The sequence below is a fragment of the Uloborus diversus genome, unplaced genomic scaffold (assembly GCF_026930045.1).
Source record: "Uloborus diversus isolate 005 unplaced genomic scaffold, Udiv.v.3.1 scaffold_12, whole genome shotgun sequence".
NCBI lineage: Eukaryota > Metazoa > Arthropoda > Arachnida > Araneae > Uloboridae > Uloborus > Uloborus diversus.
The window spans coordinates 7,717,444-7,741,701 of NW_026557876.1; the positions used below are offsets into that span (position 1 = coordinate 7,717,444).

Genomic DNA, 24,258 nt, shown 5'->3' on the forward strand with positions numbered 1-24,258 from the left:
GGTGAACACTTTGAAGGAGACTAAAGAAATTTTGTGAATAAACTAATGTATAAATATTTTAGAACAAAAATCCGGTTATTTTTGGGTCCCACCCGTAAATCACTAGAAGGGCGTTAAAACGTCAAAAGATATTTTCATCTATTTTAAAGAAAGTAAAAAATGACAAGCGATCTTTGTATAGGTTCGTCATTTGGAGACTTTCTTAGGGACGGGAGGGGGGCAGTGGCGCAGCGAAGAGTCTAAAGGGTGTTAGGGGTGAAAACACCCCCCCCCAGAGCCCCCAAAAGCAGGATGCTTGCCGACCATAATTGTTCTGCAAGTACTTCAAGTATTGTATACACAAGCCACCAGCGTGACCTTTTGTCACAAATCGGGAGCCCTAAATCAAAATCGTTTCATGCAGAAAGGGGGTTTTTTTTTTTCAGATTTTAAAACTTTATTGTTACTATGCATTTCTATGCAACATAAATGCGCATAATTGCAATGAAAAAGGAAGAAAAAGAGAGGATTTTCGTTTCACAGGTATGAAACTGTTTTTAATTGTTACATTTAAAAAAAATATATGATTATAATAAAAGTAACTTTTAAGAGGAAAACAAAAAAAATGACTTTTTAAGTTAAGAATAAAAAACATTTTTTACTAAAACAATTCTTTAATTTAACGAAAGTCATAAAAAAGCATTTTTTCAGGATTTCCGTACATATTTCAGACACATACATTTCATAAAACTTTTTCCCAAGAAAAACAAGTGTGCTATAGAATCGAATGCAAAATATCAAGTGCATGATTTTGGAAATATAATAAATTTTACTCAGCCCGCAGCCGCAATAATTCATAAATTTACATTCATTTTTTTTTAAATAAGAAGGAAAGAATTCCATTCACTTTATTCATAAAAATTGTAAAATAGGACACTACTAACTAGATAATTTTCAAGGCTGAAAAACTAAACAAAATTTATATAGTTCAAACAACTTTCTTTGTAGCCATATTCGACTCGTTTCCTCTTTGAGTCACATACTTTAAAAATCATTTTAAAAAGTGTTTTACATTTTCATTATATGTAGATTTCCACATGAAAAACTGGAAAAAAAATGGTGCAAGATGATACCTAGAGAAAACTTCACTCTGCCATCAAAATTTTTGATGCTCTGCGCAAAACAATTCTAGGACTCTGATTTTGAAAGACATATCAGTCTATGTACGTTGAAGAAAAGAGTTGTTCCAAGTATATTTTTACGAAACAAAGGTGTACCATTAAAACGAAAGCCTCCAGTGCCGAGAACCTCTACTTCGAAACAGACTCCTGTCTGAAATTTTAAACATTAAAACTTATTTCGTTTCAATAACCAATTTTACACACAATCATTTGTAATTTGAATGCACTTTGCTAAAATCAGCCATTCTGTAACTTGTTAAGTCTATCAGAAATTGCATTTTGGTTTTGATTAAGAACTTTTTTCTTTCGGGATACAAAATATAAAAAATATATTCAGAATTTCTAAAATTTTCTTTATTTTTCTGCGCTTGATATCTTTTCAAAAGAAAAAGAAAGAAAGAAAGAAAAGAAAGAAGAAAAATACCTTTGCTGAAGAGTAAAAACATAAACAAGGTTAATAAAAAAATTTTAAAAACGCAAGTACGAAAAAAATACAGTACGTGTTTCAAAATACTTTTTTCCCATACATTTAGTTTATTTTTGAAAATGTTCTGTATATTTAAAAAAAAAATTAATGGTGGGGGGGAAGCCAAAAAATAGTTTAAAATACATTATACCTATATGTAACCTGATTTTACAAATTTAATATGTTTTTCATTTCAATATGGCATGAAATAATAAATGAATTAAAAATAAAACTAGCTTGCATTAAAAAAAGAAAGCAATTTCCATTTGTTGTAAAGCACTTAACTGCAATTTACCATGTTGTGAGTGTTGTGAAAACGAGTATGAAATACTAACTCTCTTTCTAAATGAGCGCAGCCATTCAACCATTAAGACCGTTTTTAAATAGTCATAAATCAGCAATTTACAACAGAAGTAGAAAAAAAAAATTTCCATAAACCATACAGTTGCGGATGATAGAAAATAATTGTTCCAAAACATTTCTGTCATAAAGTAAAAAATTTAAATTGAGGACTCATCAAATTCCTCTTCAGTGGATAACCTCCCCACGTAGTTCCCCTTCACTTTTCCCCCAAAGAATCCTGCCTCAACTACCACGCCCACTTGGTGTATCTAGGTCCTAAATGATCTAAGGGACGAAAAAAAGGGGGGGGGGGCGGCAAAAATACAACAACTAAAAGACATAGGACTTGAGAAAGAGAGATAGAAGTACAAAATTTTGCTAGGGCTTGTTTTGTGAACAGATGAGTGGTAATTTGTGTAAATCTAACAACTTAACTTACATTTTTATTAAGATTTTGATGAATTTTGTACACAATAACTTTCCCCGAAGAAACACAGACATAAATTAAGACTTACATTATTTACCCCAAAGTATTTTAAGATGTCACAAACACTTGGTAATAATTCCATTGAACAAGTATGGCTTGTTTTTAAGTAAAACTATTGGTTAAACAATTGAATACATAAACTAAAAGGTACTTTTCAGTAAGTTACTGCCAGGGCTAAGGCAGAATAAAGTGACTGGGGTTAACTTTGCCCAGGTTAAAACCAAGGAATGTCCACATGCCGATCCAGGGGCAGCGTTGCCAGACGGTCATATTCAGATTTCCCCAATTCCATTCCAACTGTTCCCCAAAAAGTGATGTTTTCTATCAAAATTCCCCAAATTCAAAAATTATTTTTCCACTAATAATTTCATAAAATGAATCGACTTTCTCTGATATTTTTGTCTCTTGAAAAAAAAAATTTTCCCCAAATAAACCAAATTTTCTTATAAAATTCCCCAACTTTTTTTTTCTTCCCATTTTCGCTTTTTTTTTCTTTATCTTTTTTTATCTTTACTAATAATAAAGCTGAAAGTCTCTCTGTCCGGATTTCTCTCTCTCTCTGTCTGGATCTCTGTGACGCGCATAACACCTAGACCGTTTGACCGTTGGCAAAGAATTAGTTTGTAGCATGGGGGTGTGCACCTTTAAGCGATTTTTCCAAAATTCAATTTCTATTCCAATTTTAAGAACATTTTCCCGAGCAAAATTATCATAAGATGAATGCTAAATTACCAAGTTATCATAATGTGGAACTGTAACGCGGGCAAGAAATTGGCGAGAAATTCATCATGCATTATTTGTAAATATGCAGGGGAACCAAAACACCTTTTAATTTTCTACTATGGGCAAAGCCGTGCGGGTGCCACTTGTCATAAATACAAGCGCCTGACCGAAAGATCAGAAATAGCCAAATATTTTTTTTCTACTTGCATTTACTACTCTGTTTCTGTATGTACATTTAAACTATGATTTTTGTATACATTTATCCAAGAACATTCTTCATCACACTTATTTTTGCCTGTTTTACGTATCAACTGGTTACTCACGCAGAACTATTAATGCGAATTCCGTAGCATAATATTCTACATAATGCGAAATGTGAATTCCATAAAGTTGAGCAAAGCTAAACCAATGCAGTTTGATACAAACAATATAACTACCAGATGTCAAGACGCGATTTTAAATACAAACACATCCCAAGGTTTCTTCCCCCAGGTTTTCCCCAAGAAAAAAATTTTTCCCCTCAAAACCCATTTCCCCAAAATTCTCCCAGAGAGCACCAGATTTCCCCAAAATGGGGAAAATTCCCCCAATCTGGCAACACTGTCCAGGGGGAGTGGGCATGTTCTCCTTTGTAGTGACTAAATATTAACTAAACCTATTTTGGGGACCTACATTTCAAAAAAAAAAATATTTAGGTCCCTATTTGAGCAGATAATTGCAATTTCAAATCTCCCTTTTCGATAATGACCCCTCCAAAACCAGAAACTGGATCCGCCCTGGGAAATGCCATGGTATATAATTAAATAAAATAAATATAAACTTACCAAAATCTGACATCCCCTGCTATTCTCATCATCAGGTGGAGGCGGCATGACAATCCAATTATACTTCCTCATTTCTACGGGCACTTTCATCCGTTCGAAATCCTTCCACTGGGAAGTTATCGATTCGTAACAGGTCTGACAGGTGACCACACATTCGCCGTTCAAAACCGTCAAAGCACCCGGCGGCCTAGAGTGTTCCAACAAGAACGGAAAGTCTCGCACCGATATAGTGCACACTCGCTTACGGTAAGTGGTGATGCCGCAAATGTAGCACACGTAATTGTGCGTGTTGTACCGCCGATGCCACCTGTTGGCATCCTCCGGAAAGGGAGAAGATTCGTAAGCCAGCCACTGTGAGATCAGAGAGTGGTAACAGAACACGCACACAAGAGCCGAGCCGTCGTTGGCTATCTTCTCGGCGCCATCCGGAGCCGGATGTTTGGAGAGAAACGGAAAAAATGGCACATCTTCCGGTGGCTTATCCACGCCGATGGGAACTGTCGGCAAGGATTTTATCGCATAGATGAGACCACTGGCATTATGCTCGCCGCAAACGAAACAGTTGATTGGCCCAAGGAGGATGGGACGAACAAACGGGACATCCAGAGGACCACATATCCTGGGCATGGGTTCGTCCGGATTGCTCTGAGGCTTGACCGGGATCGGCTTGACTTCCGCTATCCTGGGACCTGGACCGGAAAGCTGAGCATTGGTCACGGTCATGGTCGATGACGGTAGAGTGTTGACCGTGGTGAGCAAGGGTTCGATACCGGAGGAATGCTTCGTCAAGTCCACCTTCAGATCGGGAGAAGAGACTTGAATGTGGAGTGCCGAGCTGGCTCCCGCCAAGTGTGGGTCGTTGTTGAAATGCAATACGTGTTCTCGCTGAGGTGGGAAAATTTCGTATTGCCTCTGGGTATGTGGCACGTGAGCGGATTCGAACACTTCCCATTGGTTTTTCAGTATCGACTGGCACTGGTTGCATGCCAGGATACGACCAAACTGGTCCATGCCACTGGTAGAACCAGGTTTTATAAGTAGCCTGATGGAGGGAAAATACATGCTTTTTTCATTTGGCATGGTTTCGATGAAACATGCATTGTCAGAGCTTAGAGGCTTTTCACACAGACTGCAACTGTCGTTTGCAACTCTCTTGACATCTTGGACCTCTTCTCTAACGATGCCACCCACACGAGATGTCTCGAGGGGATATGGTTGTCCAGAACTTTCGATCGAAAAATCTTTGGAGTTGGCGATTTTGTATTGCCTCTGATTGATCGGAATGAGGGCGTGCTCGAAAGCGTCCCATTGGTACGTGAGAGACTTATGGCACTGGCCGCAGATTTTTATGCGGCCTTGATCGTCGATCGGAGCACCCGAGGTCGGCTTCGGCAAATTCCGAAGAAATGGGAAAAACATCTCTCCGTTCGCTAGGGAATTGACAAAAAACACCACATCGTTCGGAGATTCACAAACATAACAGACGGGTTTCGAGTCGGGCTCTCTAGGCTGCCCGCCACTCTTCAGGTGCTGTCGAAGGACGCTAAAATTCTCCACCACAGAATCGTTTAAAATTTTATATTTACGACGCTCTTCGGGAGTGTCGGAAACTTCGTAGACGCGCAATTGGCGGAAAAGGGTCTTGTAACAGAGTGAACAGACGGCAGCTTTGCCATCAACCAGTTTGTTGGCACCGGGATGTGGCATGTGGTTCAGAAGAAAAGAAAAATATGGGTCCCCTTCTTTCTCTGGGAAAGCAGAGATGAATCTCTGAACAGAGACCTGCGATATCATTCCACATGTATAACATGTGAAGGTTTTGTCCTTAGGTTCGCTCTTGACGACAATGTCGGGAGCTCTCAACTGATATACGCGTTCGCTATGAGGAACATTCTGTCTTTGATAACAGTCCCACTGCTGGAGCAGAACTTTATGGCACTGCTCACAGGCCAGGACTCGGCCATTGGCATCCATCGGTTTGGCATTCGGAGGCTTCGGGTGCACTGCGATGCTGGGAAAATAGGGACAGTTGGCGATCGGTTTGGCGAAGACGTTGTTGACGATTTTCGATTCTTGTCCGCAAAGATAGCACGCTTCGGCGTTCATGCCGGGAGATGCCGAAGAAGAAGAACGAGAAGGAGTCCTGGTGGACATGCTCAAGTCCAGAATGTTGGTTGCCACGGTTTCGCCGCCTTGATTCACGAACCCAAACCCACCAGGGAACCCTTGCTCCATGTGGTCGTTTAACTTCGGCTTCACGTCCATAGTCAGCATATTATGACCCCTGATGTTCTTTTGCTTGGGACGAACATCTGCCTGTTCCACCGCAGCATTCGAAGCCTCGAACAGCGATTCGTAATCCTGCTGCAAGTTTAGGTCCATGCCCGCAAATGGACCTCCATCCAGTCTCTTCAACCAATATATCCTCTTATTTTGTGGCGTTTTGCTTTTCTCGTACGAATCCCATTGCTGGGTTAGCAGCGTGTAACAAACCAAACAAGCAAACACTCTGCCATCAGGTTTCATGGTCTCTGCGCTTTCGGGCGCTTGGTGGTGCTCCAGGAAGGGGAAAAAGGGACGATCGCCAAACGGTTTAGAAAACAGCATATAATCAGCTCTAGGTCCGGAGCACACATAGCAATAACTAACAGATCGAGGTTCTTGTTTAACTAACATTTCACGCAATGTTGTGGAAGTCATTTTTTTCTAAATAAATAACATTTCGAGCACCAAAAAAAATCAGTATATAGTTACGAAAACTTGGTTTCACTTTGATTCATTCACAGATTAAAAGGAACCTTTTCTTTTTAAAAAAAAATTAAAGATTGGCGCATTTAGTCACGTCGCTGTCATATTATTGTTTAAGCACATGAAAGAACTGATAAAAACAGGCACCGAAACACCCACGGGAAGATGAGCCATATATTCCATAGCTTGAACAATAGGAGTATGTAGAGCTTCAATAATGAACTTTTTTGGGCTTCATTGTTGCACATAGAGCGCTCGTTATGTAAACACAAACACGAGAAACAACAAACTACAAACACAAAGCCGCCATCTTCATTAAACTCCAGTTCTCATGATGCGCACGTTTCATTTCACTTCAGTTTAAAAGACGAAAGTAAAACGGGAAAAAGTGACAGAAACTGACAAGCGGGACTTTCACTTTCACTTCTTTGACAACTTTCAATGAAATAGTTCGTTGAAAACATTTCTTTTTAATGTAATAAAATGCACAATGTGTTAAGAAAAAACTGGAACGCCGCATTTCTCCTGACATACGAAGCTTTCAATCCAAAAATTGGTTAAAATTGCATTTTAGAGCCAAGGTGTCGAAAAATTTCCGGGGAGAGCACAAAACCCCATTCTATCCCTTAACGTCACCAAACATACGTAAAAATTGCCTTTTTAGGCTTTGAATTTTGAGAATGTTTTTAGAGAAAGCATCTCATCTACTGCCTCCTTAACATCCCAACATGCAGTCCCAAGGTGCGTTTGTAACGCTTCTATGTGTATCAACAAGTCTCTAGAAACAGGCGCCAATTACTAACTCTTACCCTAACATCATTAAAGAGTTTAAAAAACTCCTTATTTGGGATTTCGATTTCTAAAAACTTCTGAAGTAAGGTCCCCAGAACTTTTGTCCTTTCCATAATATTCCTAGCAAAATAGAGTCCGACATTGCGCCGGTTTTTTATTTCGGAAATCAGCACCGAGGAAATACACCTTAACATCCCCTTTCCTCATTCAACATCTCTAAAGATATATTCAGTAAATTACCGCCCATTAGCCAGGGCTAAAGCAGAAATACGTATCTCTAAAGATAGTCTAAAATTTAGATTTTAAAACTTCAATTTTTAAAAACCTTTGAGGAGGGTCCCAAACTTCTCGTTCATCTGGGGTACCCACCTGATCATGGCGTAGATTGCAACATTGAAATTTTAAAGGGGGGGGGATATTTTGAGGGGTACTCTTCACTTTTTTTTGGCGGGAGACTCTTGCGTTTGGGGAAGGGGTGTTCGCGACATTTAGGAAGGTGAACCCTTGCTCTTAGGGGGTGGGCACCCCTGCGTTCTCAGAGACAAGCTAATATTCAAAGCAATTAAAAAAAGACCTATCTCCTTTACCTTTTTAAAAGTATTATCAAGCATGAAATAAAGATTCATTTTTAAGACTTTAGTGCCGAAAATTTTCTAAAGAGAGCCCTTCGGATTCGGATCTTCTCCTTCCCTTTTAACGTCCTTAACGGCAGCCAAAATTTTAATTTTGAAACGTCATTTTCGGAAAATTTCCAACAGGAACCTCCGATTCCCTAACGTCAATACAGATTGCCTAAAATTGATTTTTAAACTTTTGAAAAAATTCTAGAAGAAACTCGAACCTCCCCTTCAATCAAACTTAACCAAAAATTGTTTAAAATAGGGATTTTTTATTTCAATTTTGAAAATTTTACTAGAAAGGTAGCTTGAACCCCCATCCCCTTTCATCTTCTCCTAAAACAACACAAAAGTAGCAATTGAGACTGCGTTTTTGAAAATTTTCCTGGGGCCATTCCCCTCTCCCCCCCCCCCCCCGTTTTTCCTCGGGCATACCCAAAGACAGTCTATAAGTTTTGTTTTAAGACTTCTTTTGGTATCTATCTCTCCTTCAGAGCAATTACTTGCACATTAACAATCGTTCAGTATTAAACCTATCTAATGTTTTATGAATTCACCTTATTTCTGATATTTTTTTTTTTTTTTTTTTTTTTTTTTACAAATTAAAAAATCTTGCTAGAGAAACTTGAAGAAAGATGAAAAAGAAGGCATTTTCCGTATTTGCCCCATCTTTGGAAAAATCGAGGATCTGGCTCAAAATCCCTTTCGATAATTTCAAAATGCAAAAAACGTTGTAAGAGGGGCCGTTAACGTTTACACCACGTCTTACTTTTTTTTTTTTTTTTCAGATTATTTCATTCAAATTATTCAAGCCACAAACGGGCACTTAAGTGACCTTAAACATACCCCCTACTTACCACCCCTGCTCCAAACAATATTGTCAATCCTTTTCCAGTAGTTTGTATGCATGTTCGGTTATGTTCAACTCCTCCCCAGGAGGCAAGTGCTGGCTACGCTAGTAATGTTGCCAAGGGTGTCCCCCCCTAAGAGCAAGAATGCACCCCTCCCCAAAAGCAAGACCCCCCACAAATGAAAAAAATACCCCTAACCCCCTTAAAAATTTCAATGGCGCAGCCTGCGCCATAACCCCCCTCCCTCCTTCCCTAGTTGGGCACCCCTGACATTGTGGGTGCAGTTGGGTTTGGAGCCAAGGGAGATGGTAACAGTCAATAAAAATCCTGTTTAATGGGTAAATACTTAAATGCTCGTAAAGTTTTTTTTTTTTTTTTTGAGCAATCACGATTGCTTATTGCCTTCATTTGACTGCTTTTGACGTTCCTTTGATTTTTCCCACCAGCACCCTCCGCAGCATCACCGTCGACCGGCTCCTCACGATGCTGCACCTCTATCGAGAACCGTCTCCAGGTTTCGTCAATATCCTACACTTACACGCATACATACACGCACCTACACACATATACATATATACACCTACACACACACACATACATACAAGCATCTACACACATAAACATATATACACCTACACACACACAAACACATACACACACAAACACACCTACACACGCATACATACACCTACACACACACACAAACACATACACACACAAACACACACCTACACACGCATACATACACCTACACACACATACATACACCTGCACACACACACAAGCACATACACACACAAACACACACACCTACACACTCACATACACACAACTACCCACACACTCATGCCTGCACACAGACACAAACACATATGCCTACACCACACATACACATACCCCCCCCCCACACATATACATATACACACAACTACCCGCACACTCATGCCTGCACACAGACACAAACACACATACCCTCCTACACACAAACACACACGCCTATATACACACACACTCGTGATTGCGAAAAACATAATTTGAATTCAAGATGACAAGATTCAAATTAATTTTTTTTTAAGCTCTCTCAGTTCATGTCATTTTTCTTTTTCTTCTTTTCTTAATTTTCTTTTAGGTCCCTCCCTTGTTTCATTATTGCTGTTATGGTGATCAATGATCACATTTGTTTGCTGAGAGAAAAAGGGACCAAATGTTCAAAAGGACCAAATGAAAAATATGCATTTCAAAATGTTTTACAGTGTAAAACGAGTATAAAATTTACGGTATTAGTATAGCAGGTGATTTGCCTTTCTGGTTATCTAGTTACCCCTTAGATGGAGCCACTTACGATATGTAAAGAAAATTGATAGAATGGTGACATTTATCAACTAAATGACTGTCCATAAGCGATGATCCTTTTTTGACCCCTTCCCCCTTTTCTCACAAAGTATTACATTTCACTTCACCTCCTCCCTTTCCCTTGTCACATGTCACGGTTTTTTTTCGTAAGCATGTTTTATTTTTAAAAAATGTATGATGTCGTACCTCTTGTACCCACTCCTTCCCCCTTTTCACAAACTTACACACTTTCACGAAAGCCCCCCCCCCCCACCTCCCCAAAGCGTTACATCATCATTTGTGAACCTAACCTATTTAATACGGGGCTAGACCGCCTGCCACACTAGTAGCAACTCCAGGACTGACAAAAGTCAAAGCGGAAGTCTCTTGTTAGTTTGGTCACAGGGCTGGGGGGGGGGACTCCCAACCCCTAATAAAACTTAATGAATTTTTCTACTCCGATTCCAAGTCTCGTGTGTCTCGTTTTCAACCACAGTGCATTCAGTAACAAGTAATAGCAGAAGTAGCACTTCCGCTCCCACTTCTTGCTGAATGCACTATAGCTTGTTATATCTTCTGTTCGACTTTGAGCAATTATCCTAATCTTCATATAAATAATAGCCGATGATCCAGCAACCCGCGTACTTCAACAATGAAACTCGCGCCACGGCACGATCATTTGAAAATATGTTTTGGTAATGTTTAACATGCAGGGAAAGGCTTTATTGTGACAAGGCTGAACTCGATCCGGCAACTTCCGTGCGCTTTCGTTCTTTTTTTTCCTCAAACCTCTGCGCCTTTTTTTTTTTTTTTTTTTTTTTTTTTTTTTTGCGTCCTCAAATCTGTGAGCCTTCTGAGTGATTCCCTTCACACTCGGACATTAATTCCATTTCATTTTATTTTATCAAACGTCCTCAAACATTTGCGCCTCAGTTTTTTTTTTAATTTTAACCTCGAACTTTTTTTTTCGCTCTTTGGGAGTCAAAGTTAGCGCCCTCTTAGGGTACCCAATCCGCTCCTGACTTGCATTTTTATACATAAGCTGTATATGCATTTGTTGGTATTGTTTACATGACTACGTTTACATATTCGTACATGTTACACCATAGCAAGAAGAATTTGCGAGAAGAGTTGGAAGAGTTTTGAAAACAGAAACCAAAAAAGGAAAACATTGAAAGGAGCTTCTGGCTGCTGGGCGGTCATTCCAAGCTCGTCAGCTTGCGAGATCGAGATTCTCGTTCACGTGATCGATTGTGACGTAGAAATGTCGCAAAGTAGCATTTTAATCTACTCGAACGTAACTTGCGGCTAGGTTCGATCAGATTAGAAGACTACTTTGCGACATTTCTACGTCACAACCGATCACGTGAGCGAGAATCTCGATCTCGCAAGCTGACGAACTTGGAATGACCGCCCTGGTCATGCAACATTCAAAAATATATTCTTTTTTGCAGATCATTTCTTAACTTATTTTCTCTTTTCATAATATCCGTGTTTTATTTCCTCTTTTTAATTGTTGCAAAAAAGAAAAAAAGTAATTATAAAGTTAGCATACTTCCGCTTTTTAGTTGTTGCCAAAAACAATGAAAAATACTAATAGTAATGGGGTTGGCTCCTTCAGTCAAAAGTACTACATTTATTAGTCACTGAAATTGATAGAATAAGCTAAATAAATAAATAACATGGAACGGGAAAAAACTTTCACTTTCACAACGCTTACTTTTTTTATTAATATTTTTAAATGTCCGATTTTGAAAATAAGGCGTGGTCTTTATGACCTCACAAATGATGTACTTTGGCGCGTTGAATGCTTACGTTTGCTGTGTACTGCGTTTCCAGTTTAGGATAATTCAGTAGCGAATTAAATATTGAGCTCTACGCTTGCAATCAGCCATATCGTTGCTAGTACACGTGAGTAAAGATGCGAATTAAATACTGAGCTCTGTGTGCGCTAACGGCATCGGTGAATGGCATTTCATCATTTGTGATGTCATATGCAGAAGCGTAAACAATGAAAATGCCCGGTTTAAAATGATTGTTATGAAGTATTAAACTTTGTCAAATTATTTAAAAAATGGTTAAATCCTATGTTTTTAAACATGCTCTTTCAGAAAAAAAACACTTTTAAAATTTCGGAAACGACTCCATTATAAATTTAGTTCAAGGCTGAACGTAAAGCAATCATATATTTGTGAATTTTTAGGCATTTCAAGTTTTTTAAATAATGCAGGTGTTAAACCTTTACTAATAATAAAGCTGAAAGTTTGTCTGGATGTCTGTCTGAATCTCTCTCAGTCAGGATCTCTGTGACGATCATAGCTCCTAGACCCTTCGGCCGATTTTCATGAAATTTGGTACAAAATGACTTTGTAGCATGGGGGTGTGCACCTTGAAGCGATTTTTCGAAAATTCGATTTTGTTCTTTTTATATTCCAATTTTAAGAACATTTTCCCGAGCAAAATTATCATAAGATGGACGAGTAAATTACTGAATTATCATAACGTGGAACCGTAACATGGGAGAGCAAATGAACGTAGCCAATAGGGAAGTTGCAATCTATTAAATGTTCATATTTTGGCTATTGGATATTGTTAATTGACCCTCAAAACTAAAAAATTCACCATCGCCGAATTTTAAAACACCGTGGTTGATTTTTAATGAATTTTTAAAAATCTACGCGCAAAAGTGCGCGCTTCTGAAACGTCACGAGCCTACGTCACAGGGCGCGAATGGGCAGACTTCCGCCGAAGATCCCTTGTTTCCCTAGGAACATTTTGAGCGCGCTGATATTTTTATTTTTGAGAAATTCAATAATCCTTTTGAACACACTATGAAGACCGGATTCGTTAAAGCACAATCTAAATAATCTTCCTCAAGTAACACCAATGAGATATTCAAATATTTCCGAGAGGATGAGAGGTTTAATGTTCCAGAAACGCGAGGAGTTAAATGCGAGGAGATAAGCCTTTTACGTTTCGTCTTCGAAGTCGAATGCGTGACCTTCGGCTTCTCTCCTATCGGAAAGAGGGCATGACGTCACTTCCTATGCCATTTGACGGCATAAGGGCTTGAACTTTAAAAATTAATTTAAAAAAAACTACTCATCGTATCGCAAAAAATTTTTCACCTATGATGTTCATACATGTTACTCTATCATATAAAAATAAAATTGAAAAATCGAAAACTTCCCTAGGCGAAAAATTCGTCATCCATTATTTGTAAATATACAGGCGAACCAAATGACCTTTTAATTTTCTACTACGGGCAAAGCCGTGCGTGTACCACTAGTGCTAAATCCATACATTTAACATCACTCCATAACAGAAGATTACAAAACAAGATACTGATGACGCCGGTTAATTGAATCAGTGGTTAATTGAAAAAACCGCTTTAGTGAATCAAATTGTCAAAAACAGAATAAAATCCAGCTTTATTGAATTTTCCGCTTAATTGAATCAGCCGCTTTGTGGAATCAAAACTGTTTAGAACAAACGTGATTCATATAAGCGGCGGCCACTGTATTTCAAAGTAATAAATATGAAGAAAACAGAGTTTATTTTATTATTAATTTATTCGGTTTAATGTACTTATTGAAATTTTCAAATAAGAGACATATTTCCTTTTTTTTTTTTTGAGCAATCATGATTGCTTATTGTTCTCACTTGACTGTTTTTGATGTTACGCTGATTTTATTTTCCCGCCAGCACCCTCTGCAGCATCACCGTCGACCGGATCCTCACAATGCTGCTTCTCTTGCGAAAACCGTCTCCAGGTTGCGTCCATATCCTACACACACGCGCATACATATACAACTACACACACACACACACACACACACACACACACACACACAAACACATACACACACCTACACACGCAAAAACACACACACTCAAACACATACATACAAACACACGCATACACACAGACACCTACACATACATACAGACACCTACACATACACACCTACACTCATGCCTGCACACAGACAGAAACACATATGCCTACACATACACATTCCCCACCAAACACAAACACTCATACACACAACTACCCACACACTCATACCTGCACACAGACACAAACACACATGCCTACATACACATACCCCCTACACACAAACACACAACCCCCCCCCCACACACACACGTCTACATACACACACATTCGTGATTGCGAAAAACATAATTTGAATTCAAGAGGTCAAAATTCAAAATTTTTTTTATTATTCATAGCCTGCTTTCTTTGAAAGGAGGCTGCTATTCTTGCTTTGAATTTCCACTTAGGCAGCTATTACTCTTGCTTATTTCATACAATAACAAAAATTAATAGGATTAAACATAAAAGAAAAATATTAATGTCTCATAAAACATTTTTTCTTCATTCTGAAGCACAAATGTCCGGCACCACAAAGTTGATGGCAAACCTTTACAGAATAACACTATTCTCTGCAACCTACAAGAGAAAAATAAGAGAAATTGATTTTTTTTTAATTAAGTTTTGCAGTTTTCATTTCATTCTAAAATATCCTGACACAAACTTTACTTAAAGGGGGAGGGGGTTCAAAAAAACTTTTTTTCAGCTACAGTCCAGAACACCCCCTATTTTTTTTACACTTACTAATAGTATGATGCTGTGTAAGTTTTAGCTTCTTACTCTAATTTTAAGAAGGTGCCCCATTTAACATTAGCCGTAGCATAGAAAATGCCACAAATTTAGAAACATTTCATTTCCCCAGCTGTTTTTCTGTAAATAATCATTTTAATGTAATGTATATAGTGCATATTATTAGTGTATATCATAATATGTAGCATTGGTTTTTGAGTTCAGTGTATTTTTTAACCCCAATCCCTATACTGATGAAGTTGGGGGGAGGGGGTTGCGCACCCTCTTTCTTTTGAAATAGGAAGCTAAAATTCTTCCAGTATATTGCTATCCACAAGCCTAAAAATATTGAGGGGTGTCCTGTTACATAGGAGAAACTTTTTTTTTTTTTACATGTATTTTTTAACCACCATAGGGGCAGTACGTAGAATCCATTGACAAGAAAAAGTTTTTGACGGTACAATAAAAATTGCGCCATATCTTTCCGGACAGTCATGTCATTTCGTTAATTTCTTTTGATGAAGGGGTGCCCACCTGGGGGGGAGGGGGGCATGACGCAAACTGCGCCATTGAAGTTTTTAGTGGGGGGGCTGTTTCGAGGGGTATTTTTCACTTTTGGGGGGAGCTCTTGTTTTTTTTGGGAAGAGGGTTCTTTGCGAAATTTAGGGGGTTGCTATCCACAAGTCTAAAAATATTGAGGGGTGTCCCGGTATCTAGGAGAAACTTACCGAGGGGGGAGGGGGGTCAAATGGCACAAAAGGCACATTAGTAGGGCACAAGAAATGTGTGTGCGAAATTTCAACTTGATTCCTTTTTTCGTCTGGGCTGTAGCCCTGTCAAAGAAAGCTAAAACTTTTTTGAACAGTTATTTTATAACCTAAATTCCTCCTCCCCCTGATGGTCCAGGGGATTGTACTTTGGTTTACGGCGTCAGGGACCACTAGAGATTGAGTATACCAAAAATCAACTCCAGGGGTCTTCATGGGGCTGAGATACAGGGGGGGGGGGAACCCAGAAATCCTCCAACTTGTTCTGTTGTGTTGAATGCTCTTGATCGCTTTTATTTTCTTTCCGTCTTTGGCGGTGGATTTGCTTTTGTTGGCTGTTGACGTTTGGTTTCCTTGGCGGCGGGACGCTCCCGCGTCCCGTGATTCTTGGGAATAGCGGGGTAAAACAGAAGGGGGGGAAGCAACTATATATATATACTTACCTGCGGTGGTTCTACTGCTGTAATACATAGTTGAGTTTTTCAACAAAGAGTTGTATGATGCATATTTATTGTTAAAAAATTATAATTGGAATCTAAAAGAGAAGATATACTGAAATGTGCAAAGTAAGCTAAAAAAAACGTCGATTTTTTTTTTTTTTTTAAATTTCATGACAGTTTGCGACTGATCAGCGAACTAAAAACTGTAAAGGAATGTACATATTTTCAAATAAAAATGAAAAGAGTATTAAAAATAAGCATTAAATGGGGTTGGAGCAAAAATTTTGAAAATTGAGATTTTTTATAAAAATATTTGAAAATTGACCATTTTTTACCTTTTTATCAAACTTTAGAACCGATGCGCGGTCTGAAGACATAAATATTATTTTTTAAAATTTTTTTCCCATGCTTGGGATGTCGATACATACCTTTTTTTTTTTTTGCTATTAGAAGCTACTTCTTGAAAATATCCTTTTTTTTCCGCCCACCCTAATGGCCCGGGCCTGATTTCCCAAAAGACTTAAGCTTAGTTTCCTCTCAGAATTTTCAGGGAGTTCAAAAATGACATCCATATTCAAGTTTCTGCTCTACATGACATTTTTAAAGATATTGCAAACATAATCAGAACTGGTTCAACGTACGTTAGTAACAAGCTGTTTTCAAATGCGGGATTTCGCGCAACTGTGTTACTATGTGCTTTCATAACATTTTATTTCATCTTTTTTTTCGGTGATAAATCTGAAACAGCTAACTACCCTAACTCAGGCCCAACGGGAGGCCATGTCAGCCCAAGTTGGAAACTAGGGAGGAGGCGACACTGACGAAGAAAAAAAAAATTAAAGAAAAAAAAAAGTAAAAGAAAAAAAAAAGAAAGGAAGAAAGAAAAAAGGAGGAAAAAAACTTCGAATGAAACGTAAAGATTAAGTAAAATTTACTCTTTTCGTATTAACTTTATTTAGGTGCCTCAACAGTAAATTGTTTTTTAGTAAGCAGTTTTGATCTTTTTCTTTCCCTCCTTTTCTTTTCCCCCTTTTTTTCTTTTTTGGGGGCCCGAGGGGCCCGGCGACATAACTGACAAGGAGCCGCCTTGGCTCTCTGTGGCTCTGCCCTTACTGTCAGCAAATTACAATATTACAATGCAAACATACGTAATCAACAACATTTCTATACGTCTATTTTGGGGGGGGGGGGGGTAGGTGAGGTGGGAGAATTTATTTTTAATCTGAATTCTGCTGGAGTGTTTACGGAAATATTTTTGTAGTGTTAGTGAGTTTTGTTTCAATGTGAATAGAATTTTTAGAAGAAATTATACTACAAACAAAAGGTGGGGTGGGGGGCACCGAAAGCATATGCACAACTTTTACTAAGTTAGAGACAAAGTAAGAAATTCTTAGACTGCTGATTGGCTACCACGTAAAAACGTAATCCATCTCCATCATAGCGTGTTTTGTATACTCGATTGTTTCATTTCGAAACAAGGTCTTTTTCACATTATTCGATGGGGAGGGGGGGGGGGGCGGTAAAAGCATTAAACATGAATTCAGAACTTGTAAGGAACGAAATATGTTCACAGGCGTTGGATGGGGGAAAAGCATGACCGATCCATTTGCGTCGACTGGCCAATCAAGACCCCAAAACTATTGCAAGGTCCCTAGCAGGGTAAAAGTCGCAAATATGCGTCCTGAAAACGGACTGAGCTTCCTCTAACTCCAGAGGTTTCTTGGGCCCTGCAGGAGTGCCCACAGAGGGGGCTTACGGCGCAAGTTACGTCATCCAAATTTTTGGGAGGGATTTTTAAAAAAAATTTAAAATTTATTTATTTAAATTTATTTGTTGATTTATTCTTAATTTAAACTATTTCTTTTATTTTATTCTGTTAATATTCTATTTCGTTTAGTTTGTGTGTGTATGTGGTATGTTATTGGCGTAGCACAGAATTTTTCTAATAAAATAATAATAATACATAATTAAAAATTTATAAATAAATAAGTGAATTTAAAATATTACAAAAATAAATAAACAAAAAAAGTGAGCTAAAAAGTTTTTAAAAAAGTGAAACAGGGTCGAGATTTTTTTTTGGAGGGGGGGGGGGGGTTGCGCCATTGAACTTGGGGGGGGACACTCCTGGGGCCCCGCATATGACATTAGGTGGTTTCACGTGAAATGACTCACAACATTTCAGGAGCACTTCAGTTTCAGAAAAAAAAGCACTTGTTGCTTTTGCTTTTTTAACTTAAAAAGTGCAAATGCACTAATTTACTTGTCACTGAAAACACTTTTTGTTTCTTTTTTTTGCATGAAACTCACCTGAACAATCCTCACAGGGCTATAAACTGCCACGAAAATACAATTTCCGGTGTTTTCGTATCTCCTCATTCAGAGACTTGACTTCCAACGATGCCGGTCTTAGAGCTTTTTCGAGTCCCTCTTGAGTTCTTTTCAGTTCCTCCTGACTTTTTTTCAGTTGCTTAATTGACGCTCTCGCCTTCTTCATAGCTTCTTGGATCTTCTCTTTCTAAGCAAATAAATAAATTTGTTTCTGACTAAAGCTTTTTGCAACCACAAATGACAGTTAAAAAGTTTTGGTACATTGGCTAGATAAGTTATAATTTTGCATATAAATTTCAGTCTAGCATTTTACATTGTTTCTAAACATCTAACAAAAAGATCATTAAGAGTTCATAGAACATGAAGCAGTGGCGTACCTGGCATGGGTGACACCCGGGGCGGTAGTTTGTGGTGTCACCCCCCCCCCCTTTTCAGACGCAAATAATAATTAAAAAATAAATAATAATAATTTGAATTTTGACATCTTGAATTAAAATTATGATTTTCGCAATCACGAGTGTGTGTATGTAGGCGTGTGTGTTTGTATGTGGGGAAGGGGGGGGGGTATGTGTGTGTAGGCATGTGTGTTTGTGTCTGTGTGCTGGCATAAGTGTGTGGGTAGTTGTGTGTATGAATGTGTACGTGGGGGGGTATGTGTATGTGTGTGTAGGCATATGTGTTTGTGTCTGTGTGCAGGCATGAATGTGTAGGTAGTTGTGTGTATGTGTGTGTTTTTGTGTGTGTGTAGGTGTCTGTATGTATGCATGTTTGTTTGGGTATGTTTTTGTGTGTGTATGTGTACGTGTGTAGTTGTGTATGTATGCGTGTAAGTGTAGGATATTGCCGCAACCTGGAGATGCTTTCGCTATAGGAGCAGCATCGTGAGGAGCCGGTCGACGGTGATGGTGCGGAGGGTGGGGGTGGGAAGATAAAATGATAGCACGCCAAAAAACAGTCAAGTGAAAGCAATAAGCAATCGTGATTGCTTAATAATAATAATAATAATAATACAGTTGACTCTATGTTTAACGACGCTCTAATTAACGACTTTATTTAACGACGGCTTTTCACGGTCCTGCGGAGGGGGGCTGCGGAGTCGGAAGAAAAATGGCCGACTCCTGGATTTTAAAACGTCCGACTCCGGCTTTTTATTTATTTTTTATTTTTTCAAATGCCCCCTTTCTTATAGGAAGGGGGTCCCTTAAACAGAGAGAGTTTGAAATATTAATTCCTTTTTATGAAATTTTCGCGTTGTATCAGTGGCGTAGCTACTTTCTGCCGACCAGGGCGGTTCCTCAATTTGCCGCCCTTTTGATGGGAAATAGTTAATGCATTAAAGAGTCAAAAGTATTTTAATAAGATTTTAATAAAGAAGAAAATAAAATAATTTTTTCCTAATTATTTTTCTTGCAGAAGGAAAAAAAAAAGAATTTAGAGCTCCACCGAAAAATTCCAAAAGTTAAGTCAAAATTCGGAATCTTAAGCAATTTTTAGTAACGCATATAGAAACCTCCAGGGAAGCCCACTAGAGCTCCCTCCAGATTTTTTTTTTTTTTTCAAAATTAAAATCAGTTTCATGCTTTCTTTGGTGACGTTAGGGGTTCGGGACTTTTCAGGGAAATTTTCCGAAATTGAAGTGTTAAAAAGGCAATTTTAGGCTATCTTTGGATACGTGAAGATATAGGGGAAGGTTCGGTGGCGCTGTCTGGAAAGATTTTCAACTAAACTGAAAAACACGTAAATGTAGACTGTATCTAGTGGTGTAAGGGTCCCTTAACTCCAACAGAGACTGGATTTCTCGTAATATTTTCAACTTGAGCTCAATTTTAGTCTAACTTTGATGACGTTTAACAGAATAAGGAACGTTCGGGAGTTCTCCGGAAAATTTTCCGATGCCGAAATTTCAAAAACGCAACTGTAAGCTATGTTTAACGGAATAAGTTTCCAAATTTTTCCAAAAATGTTGGGAAGTCGGATCATTTCTCCCGTCTCCCCATTGAAACGTTTTCAATATGGCGTCCTAAAAACGCGACTTGAGCCGTTTGTTTGACGGATAACGTTATGAGAGAGAGTTCGGAGGAAGGTTTCCCACTTGAAATCTTTTTCGAAACTGTTGCCCATTTTAGGCTCTTCATCTATGAGAAAAAAGGTTTTGCGTTCTTGCGTCAGAAATTTCTAAGAACAAAATTTGGAGTCAACTGGGATGATGTTAGGTGATTTCGTGCACGTTTGGGGTCCCTACCTTAGAATTTTTCTGAAATTTAAGTTTCAAAAACCCAACTTTAAGCTATTTTTGGAGACATTGGATGAGGTGAGGATTTTAAAGTTCGAAGTTGATGTCCTAAATACACATTTTAGACTACCTTTAATCACGTTACAGGAAGGGTCAGGCCTTAACCGGCCCTCAGGAATTTGTTCGTATTGAAGTCTTAAAAAGTAGACTAAAAGATGAGATGTGAAGGGACGGGGTGGGTGTTATCCCTTGGAAATATTTCGAGACTTAAGGCCTAAACTGAACTTTTGGGCTGTTTGATGACATTGGATAGGAAGGTTTGGTTGCTCTTCCCGAAAATGTGAAATTTATTGAGAGTTTAACAATGCAATTTAAAACTGTCTTCGGTGGATCAAAATTCTCCGGCCTCAAAACACATTTTATAGTTTTCTTGGGCAAAAAAGGGGGGGGGGGGTGAAAATGAAGAGCCCTAAAACGCTTTTTTTAGGCTATGTTTGGCCAAGTTAAGGGAGAAAGGGATGGTAACCCTACTAGCAAAATTTCTTGCATCAACCTTGACAGATCTTGATATTATACTGACGGCGTCAATATTGACGTGTTTCATACTGCATAAAGCTTGTATAAAGATTTAAAAGCAATATTACAATAACAACACGTATGCAACATTGCATTTATCTTAAAATATCAATATTGATATTACCTTAAAATAACAACATTGCATACATGTTGGCGCCGTCAAGATGATATTGATTTCATGCTGTCGCCGTCAAGGTAATTAGTACACAATAGAACAGGTGGACCTTCGTTGATACTTGCGCATGCGCACAGTTCTTTCTACCCAGCATCCCTCGCATTGCTGGTACATTCTTTCTGCTTCGACCTCAGTCGGTTCATAGGTGCTGCACGTGGCGTTGCATTCTTTTAGGCTTCGTTAAGTTGGTTGCTTAGTTATTAGTGTGGAATAGTATTGTTTTAGGAAAAACTTATGAACTTATGAATGACAGATAACTGCATTTGTTTATTAATATAGTACTAAACAAGTCATATCGCAGACGATGTGCGATCAATGTTAGAAATGGCCGAAAATAACTTTTTTTCGTCCCTAGACTTTGAAACAAAGGACATGAAGCCCAGAATTTCGTATTATCACTTCAATCTCACGTAAGATTAATTTCATTCAATGGTATTTATGTTATTCTTTAAGATAAATTCATATGTTTTGTCCATGGGATATTTTCAATGCTGACATCCATTTGAAAATGTACTTCATTGTATTTATTTATTTAGTTATTATTTTGCTACCTTTACTCTTAAATGTGCTATAAAAACTTCCGCAATTATTCCTAACTAGGCATTTTATGTCTTTAAAATACAATTAGAAGCATGAATTTAAAAAATAAGTCAAGTATTACGCAAAACGAAGAAAGTTTCATTTTTTAAATTAAATTGCGAGTACTATTAATATCTTTATATGAATTTTCCGATCAGATGTCAGCTTTAAGAAAATTTTCTCAGGCTAGAGAACTATCTTGAAGAGTAACAAAAATAATTAAAGAATGAAATTTAATTCTCGAATTTGAAGTGAAAATAATACAAAGAAATAAATGGATAAAACACCTTGCAAACGTGCTGATTTCATACTGTCATGTCAATGTATCCTGACATTTTCCTGTCATATCAATACGTATGCAATATTACAAAAAGCAAGATCATCTTGCGTAGACCTTGATTTCATGCTGTCATGACAACATCTTGATATTATCCTGTCATATCAATACGTATGCAAGATTACAAAAGCAAGATCATCTTGCCTAGACCTTGATTTCATGCTGTCATGACAACATCTTGATATTATCCTGTCATATCAATACGTATGCAATGTTACAAAAGCAGCCTACCTTGATATTTTCCTGATATTATGCTGCATACACCTTGTCAGTCAATATTGTGGCAGCTTGCTGACAGCATAAAGGGAGTAACATAACAATATTGAGGCAGTATTAATGCAAGATGATTTTTCTTGCATGTCAACCTTTATGCAATGCTGAGGCAAGATATTTTGCTTACTGGGAAGTGGCTCTCCTTCAGAAAATTTTGAAAATTAGTCCTGAAAATGCATTTTAAGCTTTGTGACAGTAGTAAGGAGCGCAAAGGTTGGGGAAATTTTCCTAATTTAAAGTTTTGGAAACGCAAATTTAGGGTCAATTAGGTTTCTCAAAGGGAGTTATAACCCCCTTTTGAATCCCTGATTGAGCGAATCACATAATGTTGACAAACTCAGAAGTTGCCACCCAGGGTACCCGAGCAAGACTCACCCCCTCCCCTTCCGTAGATCAGGTACTGTTATTTTACCAAATTTGGATGATTCTCTTTTTCACTGATAGAAGACGAAGAGATAAAGAGGACCTTTACATACGATAAACCATACTGTGATTCATAAGATGAAAAAGTTGTGCATCAAAAATCATTACTTTTGATGTAAATGTGAAAGGCTTTGCCCAGAGACCATTTTACTAATTAAAACCTTTCCGTAAAATGAGTGAATAAATATGAGACTCATTGTTTAAAGGAATTTGTTGGTATAAAACAGTAATACAAATAATTATTATTCGAGTTCTGAATAAGGTGTTTTTTATAAAATAAACATAAAACTCATTCTGTCTTAGTGAAAATTTTGTAATCAATGACCAATCAAAGCAATTGTAGAAATAAATAATGCTATCCTGAAAATGAGCAAGAAATCGCCCACCATTTGAGACCTCTCTTCTTTTTCTTGTAGTCACTTTCCTTTAAAACTAGAGACGTACCGAGTAGCACTTTGGCCGAGTAGCCGAGTACCGAGTACTCGGCCTTTCACTACTCGGCCGAGTACCGAGTTACCGAGTACTCGGCCGAGTTACCAAGTACCAATTATGTTTTAAGAAGAACCACCGACACACATGTAATGAATTTTGAACTTATTGGAATAGTAGTATAGACCTCCTTGTCCATATAATAGTTTTTAAAACTAAATTCCTGCTGAAATTTAATTACGCATTATATTTAAACAATTTTGTTTGTGTCAAAAATTTTACAAAAAAATTATTTTTAAAATTAAAAATAAATAAATAAAAGGTATGATTAATCAAGTTGGAATTTTAACATTACATTGAAATCCCTCTAATGCGGACAATTTTTTTTTTTTTTTTTGTCCGCAATAGAGAGGTGTCCGCAGGACAGGGGTTTAATAATGTTATTTGCATTGGAACTGGGGAATTAAAAATTGTCCGCATAAGAGGGGTGTCCGTTAGGAGGGGTTTCACTGTATACCAATCAATTATAGTTCTAGTCCGCCAAACATAAATAATTTTTAAAAGTAGATAAAACAAGTGTACAGGAACACTGCAGACACGTGTTTCTGACCCCCCGTTACAAGGAACGTCTTTTTCAGTGCATAATATGTGAGCTAAAGAATGTAAAGACATACAACAAAAAAAATCCGACTTTTGTCGGATGCCTTTAAATCCACGAGCTCCCATTTTGTGCATTAAAAAAGAAATACC

General features: G+C 38.0%; 1 protein-coding gene across 1 annotated transcript in view; it reads right to left on the minus strand.

Annotated features, from left to right (window-relative positions):
- The window catches only part of LOC129232455 (uncharacterized), a 98,378-nt gene extending 91,676 nt beyond the window's left edge, over positions 1-6,702 (minus strand). Inside the window, exon 1 of the mRNA XM_054866599.1 lies at positions 4,003-6,702. Coding sequence (XP_054722574.1) covers positions 4,003-6,702 — 2,700 coding nt within the window. The remainder of the gene's footprint in view (positions 1-4,002) is intronic.
- Positions 6,703-24,258: the final 17,556 nt, after the last annotated feature.